The 7828-nt window shown below is 37.4% G+C and overlaps 1 protein-coding gene across 1 annotated transcript in view; it reads left to right on the forward strand.

Moving 5' to 3' along the window:
• The window catches only part of LOC127660802 (gamma-aminobutyric acid receptor subunit pi-like), an 88494-nt gene extending 81303 nt beyond the window's left edge, over positions 1-7191 (forward strand). The window contains exons 8-10 of the mRNA XM_052151227.1: positions 644-796; positions 979-1172; positions 6373-7191. Of these exons, the coding sequence (XP_052007187.1) occupies positions 644-796; positions 979-1172; positions 6373-6738 (713 nt within the window). The 3' untranslated portion in view covers positions 6739-7191. The remainder of the gene's footprint in view (positions 1-643; positions 797-978; positions 1173-6372) is intronic.
• Positions 7192-7828: the final 637 nt, after the last annotated feature.

Genomic DNA, 7828 nt, shown 5'->3' on the forward strand with positions numbered 1-7828 from the left:
ATTATAAACTATTATTATTATTATTATTACAAATTATAATATTCAAGTCGACTTTAATATTATAAAATTATTATTTTTATTAATATATGATAAATAACAATATTTACATTGACTTATATAATAATTAATTATTATTATTACTTTACAAATAACAGTCATATTTAAGTTCACTTGATATTTTAAACAATTATTATTATTATTGTATTGAAATAATATTGAATTTCACTTTAATATAATAAACAATTATTATTATTATTTTAAAAATAACAGTCATATTTAAGTTAACTTGATATTATAAACAATTGTAATTATTATAATTATTATTAAATTACAAATGGCAATATTTAGGTGGATTTTAATATTTAAGTGGACTGATATCCCATCAGAACTAAAGTGGACCTATTAAGAGATGCAGATGCACTCTGTGAATTCAGTCCAGAGTACTTTAGTGCATTTCCAACACAACAGTAGCAAAACAGTGCCCTCTACTGACAGCTGTTATGAATCTGAATATGGCATTAAGCCTCAATGATCCGCTCCAACTACAATGAGAAAGCGCAAAATGATTGACATGCAGAGAACATCAGAGAATAGTTTTGTCCATCACCTAGATGATGTGTTGACCCTCTTTTTTTCTGGTCAGGAAATTATCCCAAGCTGATCTTCCATTTCGAGTTAAAAAGGAGCATCCTGTACTTCATTCTGGAAACGTATGTGCCCTCCAGCCTGCTGGTGGTTCTGTCCTGGGTCTCTTTCTGGATCAGCCAATCATCAGTACCTGCACGTATTTGCATTGGTACGGACGTTTGTTTAACTGTATGAGTGATTGTAGATTTCTCCTTGAATATTACAAGAATCCGTAAGACAATTTACCAGAAAGTTACATTTAAAACCATTAGAAGACATTCATAGTTCATAAACTAGCCTTTGCTATAAGATATAGAGGTGTGTGTGTTTGATATTTGTTGATTGTTTAAGGAGTGACGACTGTCCTGACTATGACCACACTGATGATGGGTGCCAGGACATCTTTGCCCAATGCCAACTGCTTCATTAAAGCCATAGACGTGTATCTTGGCATCTGCTTTAGTTTTATTTTTGGAGCTCTGATCGAGTATGCAGTGGCTCACTTCTGCACTCTACATCATCCTGACTGCAGCCACGCACTGATGGTAAGAGAGCGCAGGACCTCATCTTCATCATAACTTTTGTCATCATCAGTTTGAGGTGTTTGCAGCGTCATACATCAGTATTACTATTGGAGTTACTATAGTGATTTGATCTAACCTCTGACAGTAACTATTAAAGATCCAGTGTGTAAGGGGTCCTGCAGCATTTGTCATCGTCATCATCATCTCCATGATCTTCATCATCGCCATCATCTTCATCATCATCATCATCATCATCATCATCATCTCCATGATCTTCATCATCTCCATTATCTTCATCATCACCATCATCTTCATCATCATCATCTCCATGATCTTCATCATCATCATCATCATCATCATCATCATCATCTCTATGATCTTCATCATCACCATCATCTTCATCATCCCATCATCTTTATCATAATCATCATCATCTCCATGATCTTCATAATCTCCATGATCTTCATCATCACCATCATCTTCATCATCCCATCATCATTATCATAACCATCATCACCATCATCATCATCATCATCTTAAATAATCATTGTCATCACTGTCATTTTAAAACCATCTTCATCATCAGAATCATCCTCATCATCATCATCTCCATGATCTTCATGATAACCATCATCTTCATCATCATCATCATCATCATCATCATCATCTCCATGTTCTTTATCATCTCCATGATCTTCATCATCGCCATCATCTTCATCATCATCATCTCCATGATCTTCATCATCACCATCATCTTCATCATCTCCATGATCTTCATCATCTCCATGATCTCCATCATCATCATCTCCATGATCTTCATCATCTCCATGATCTCCATCATCATCATCATCATCATCTCCATGATCTTCATCATCACCATCATCTTCATCATCCCATCATCTTTATCATAATCATCATCATCTCCACGATCTTCATAATATCCATGATCTTCATCATCACCATCATCTTCATCATCCCATCATCATTATCATAACCATCATCACCATCATTTTCATCATCACCATCATCTTAAATAATCATTGTCATCACTGTCATTTTAAAACCATCTTCATCATCACATCATCTTCATCATCATCATCTCCATGATCTTCATCATCACCATCATCATCATCATCTCCATGATCTTCATCATCACCATCATCGTTATCATAACCATTATCTTCATTATCACCATCATCATCATCATCATCTTCATCACTATCATCTCTTTCACCCACATCTTCACCATCATCAACTTCAATAATCACCATCACTGTCATCTTCACCACCATCATTTCCGTCATCATCATTTACATTTACATTTTAGCATTTTATGACCACACTGATGATGGGTGCCAGGACATCTTTGCCCAATGCCAACTGCTTCATTAAAGCCATAGACGTGTATCTTGGCATCTGCTTTAGTTTTATTTTTGGAGCTCTGATCGAGTATGCAGTGGCTCACTTCTGCACTCTACATCATCCTGACTGCAGCCACGCACTGATGGTAAGAGAGCGCAGGACCTCATCTTCATCATAACTTTTGTCATCATCAGTTTGAGGTGTTTGCAGCGTCATACATCAGTATTACTATTGGAGTTACTATAGTGATTTGATCTAACCTCTGACAGTAACTATTAAAGATCCAGTGTGTAAGGGGTCCTGCAGCATTTGTCATCGTCATCATCTCCATGATATTCATCATCCCATCATCATTATCATAACCATCATCACCATCATCATCGTCATCATCATCTTAAATAATCATTGTCATCACTGTCATTTTAAAACCATCTTCATCATCACCATCAACTTCATCATCATCATCTCCATGATCCTCATCATCCCATTATCATTATCATAACCATCATCACCATCATCTCCATGATCTCCATCATCATCATCTCCATGATCTTCATCATCTCCATGATCTTCATCATCACCATGATCTTCATCATCCCATCATCATTATCATAACCATCATCACCATCATCATCTTAAATAATCATTGTCATCACTGTCATTTTAAAACCATCTTCATCATCACCATCAACTTCATCATCATCATCTCCATGATCCTCATCATCCCATTATCATTATCATAACCATCATCACCATCATCTCCATGATCTCCATCATCATCATCTCCATGATCTTCATCATCTCCATGATCTTCATCATCACCATGATCTTCATCATCCCATCATCATTATCATAACCATCATCACCATCATCATCTTAAATAATCATTGTCATCACTGTCATTTTAAAACCATCTTCATCTTCATCATCTCCATGATCTTCATCATCTCCATAATCTTCATCATCATCATCATCTCCATGATCTTCATAATCTCCATGATCTTCATAATCACCATCATCTTCATCATCCCATCATCATTATCATAACCATCATCACCATCATTTTCATCATCACCATCATCATCATCATCATCATCTTAAATAATCATTGTCATCACTGTCATTTTAAAACCATCTTCATCATCACCATCATCCTCATCATCATCATCTCCATGATCTTCATGATAACCATCATCTTCATCATCATCATCATCATCTCCATGTTCTTTATCATCTCCATGATCTTCATCATCGCCATCATCTTCATCATCATCATCATCGTCTCCATGATCTTCATCATCTCCATTATCTTCATCATCATCTTCATCATCATCATCTCCATGATCTTCATCATCTCCATGATCTCCATCATCATCATCTCCATGATCTTCATCATCATCATCATCTCCATAATCATCATCATCTCCACGATCTTCATAATCTCCATGATCTTCATCATCACCATCATCTTCATCATCCCATCATCATTATCATAACCATCATCACCATCATTTTCATCATCACCATCATCATCGTCATCATCATCTTAAATAATCATTGTCATCACTGTCATTTTAAAACCATCTTCATCATCACCATCAACTTCATCATCATCATCTCCATGATCTTCATCATCCCATTATCATTATCATAACCATCATCACCATCATCTCCACGATCTCCATCATCATCATCTCCATGATCTTCATCATCACCATGATCTTCATCATCCCATCATCATTATCATAACCATCATCACCATCATCATCTTAAATAATCATTGTCATCACTGTCATTTTAAAACCATCTTCATCATCATCATCATCTCCATGATCTTCATCATCTCCATTATCTTCATCATCATCATCTCCATGATCTTCATAATCTCCATGATCTTCATCATCACCATCATCTTCATCATCCCATCATCATTATCATAACCATCATCACCATCATTTTCATCATCACCATCATCATCATCATCATCTTAAATAATCATTGTCATCACTGTCATTTTAAAACCATCTTCATCATCACCATCATCATCATCATCTCCATGATCTTCATGATAACCATCATCTTCATCATCATCATCATCTCCATGTTCTTTATCATCTCCATGATCTTCATCATCGCCATCATCTTCATCATCATCATCATCATCATCATCTCCATGATCTTCATCATCTCCATTATCTTCATCATCACCATCATCTTCATCATCATCATCTCCATGATCTTCATCATCTTCATCATCATCATCATCATCATCATCATCTCTATGATCTTCATCATCACCATCATCTTCATCATCCCATCATCTTTATCATAATCATCATCATCTCCATGATCTTCATAATCTCCATGATCTTCATCATCACCATCATCTTCATCATCCCATCATCATTATCATAACCATCATCACCATCATCATCATCATCATCTTAAATAATCATTGTCATCACTGTCATTTTAAAACCATCTTCATCATCACCATCATCCTCATCATTATCATCTCCATGATCTTCATGATAACCATCATCTTCATCATCATCATCATCATCATCTCCATGTTCTTTATCATCTCCATGATCTTCATCATCGCCATCATCTTCATCATCATCATCTCCATGATCTTCATCATCACCATCATCTTCATCATCTCCATGATCTTCATCATCTCCATGATCTCCATCATCATCATCTCCATGATCTTCATCATCTCCATGATCTCCATCATCATCATCATCATCTCCATGATCTTCATCATCACCATCATCTTCATCATCCCATCATCTTTATCATAATCATCATCATCTCCACGATCTTCATAATATCCATGATCTTCATCATCACCATCATCTTCATCATCCCATCATCATTATCATAACCATCATCACCATCATTTTCATCATCACCATCATCTTAAATAATCATTGTCATCACTGTCATTTTAAAACCATCTTCATCATCACATCATCTTCATCATCATCATCTCCATGATCTTCATCATCACCATCATCATCATCATCTCCATGATCTTCATCATCACCATCATCGTTATCATAACCATTATCTTCATTATCACCATCATCATCATCTTCATCACTATCATCTCTTTCACCCACATCTTCACCATCATCAACTTCAATAATCACCATCACTGTCATCTTCACCACCATCATTTCCGTCATCATCATTTACATTTACATTTTAGCATTTTATCCATCATCTTTGTCATCGCCATCATCTCATCATTACCATCATCATTACTGTAACCATTATCTTCATTATCACCATCATCTTCATTATCATCTTCATTACTGTAACCATTATCTTCATTATCACCATCATCTTCATTATCATCTTCATTACTGTAACCATTATCTTCATTATCACCATCATCTTCATTATCATCTTCATTACTGTAACCATTATCTTCATTATCATCTTCATTAACTTCATCTCCATCATCACCATCATCGTTATTGTAAACATTATCTTTATTATCACCATCATCATCATCACCTTTGTCATCTCCATCATCACATCATCACCATTATCTTATTCATCACCACCACCATCATCATCATCATCTTCATAACCATCAACTTCATCATAATCATTTTCTTCACCATCATCATCATCATCATCATCATCATCATCATTTGTATCATCATCTTCATTATCACCACCATCATCATTAAAATCGTAATTGTCATCGCATTCATTGATTGTTGACATAATCTAAACAAACCTACTCTGACTGTGGTATGTAGACTTCACTTCATTTAATCAAATACATTTAATTAATCATCATTAATAATCGCCTCTCTTTCATTGTGTTTCTGTGTGTCAGTATGGTCATCACATGCACGACTGTGAGGAGGAAATGAACGGTATCATCACCACCATCGCCAGAAATTCATCTCGGGTAAAGCGACGTAAAGACCCTCTAGCCCGAGTGACCTCGCCAACCGCTGCTGGAGAGCCTGGTCTCATGCCCTCCAGCCCGGCCACCAGTGATGACATCACACCTGAGGTCAAAGAGGAGACCTTTAACCGCTGTGCCAAAAATATGTCCATTTTCCGAAAGTTTCTGAGATCTGCCAACTGCTGTCATGTGAAAAACCCACATTACATAGACAACTACTCGCGGTTAACCTTCCCTCTCTCCTTCATCTTTGTGAACATGCTCTACTGGACCTACTACCTGTACTTTTAACCAGATGATAATGCTAAACTCCACTTTATGTGCAATGATTTCTGTTTGTTAGTATGACTGTGTGTGTGTGTTTCAGTGGAGGTTGGAAAATTTGTATTGTCAGTGAGTATCTTTTATGTGTATGTTTATGTGAATATCATTGGCTGCGAGTCGTTGGTGGATGACAACCAGATATCTCGACCCGTCTGGACTGAATTGTAATGGAAACATGCCAGTATTATGCAGTATTATATTATAGAAAAAGGGCCTAACATATCGACATTTTCAACAGACCGATTGCTCTCCTTCAGTACATCACTGTCTGCATTCTTTCACGTGTGTACGTCTTTTACCACTGTTAAACTCTCTGACTGTAATATGTCTTCCTCTCCATGTTTTTTGCTTCCATATATTCTGTGGCATCAGCTCCTAACCCTGTGATTACACTAGTCTGGGCTCAGACGTGTACAATCACACCGGTGTGATTACACTAGTCTGGGCTCAGACGGTTACGATCAAACGGTGTGATTACACTAGTCTGGGCTCTGATGTGTACGATCAAACCGGTGTGATTACACTAGTCTGGGCTCAGACGTGTACGATCACACCGGTGTGATTACACTAGTCTGGGCTCAGACGTGTACGATCACACCGGTGTGATTACACTAGTCTGGGCTCAGATGTGTACGATCACACCGGTGTGATTACACTAGTCTGGGCTCAGACGTGTACGATCACACCGGTGTGATTACACTAGTCTGGGCTCAGAGGTGTACGATCACACCGGTGTGATTACACTAGTCTGGGCTCAGACGTGTACGATCACACCGGTGTGATTACACTAGTCTGGGCTCAGACGTGTACGATCAAACCGGTGTGATTACACTAGTCTGGGCTCAGACGTGTACGATCAAACCGATGTGATTACACTAGTCTGGGCTCAGACGTGTACGATCAAACCGGTGTGATTACACTTGTCTGGGCTCAGACGTGCAGGATCACACCGGTGTGATTACACTAGTCTGGGCTCAGATGATCAAACCGGTGCAATATGCATTTGTGCTGCTGTTTACAAGCAAAAGAGGGACTCAAGGGGTTGTCATAACGAACC

Source organism: Xyrauchen texanus, chromosome 20 (assembly GCF_025860055.1).
Source record: "Xyrauchen texanus isolate HMW12.3.18 chromosome 20, RBS_HiC_50CHRs, whole genome shotgun sequence".
NCBI classification, from domain to species: domain Eukaryota; kingdom Metazoa; phylum Chordata; class Actinopteri; order Cypriniformes; family Catostomidae; genus Xyrauchen; species Xyrauchen texanus.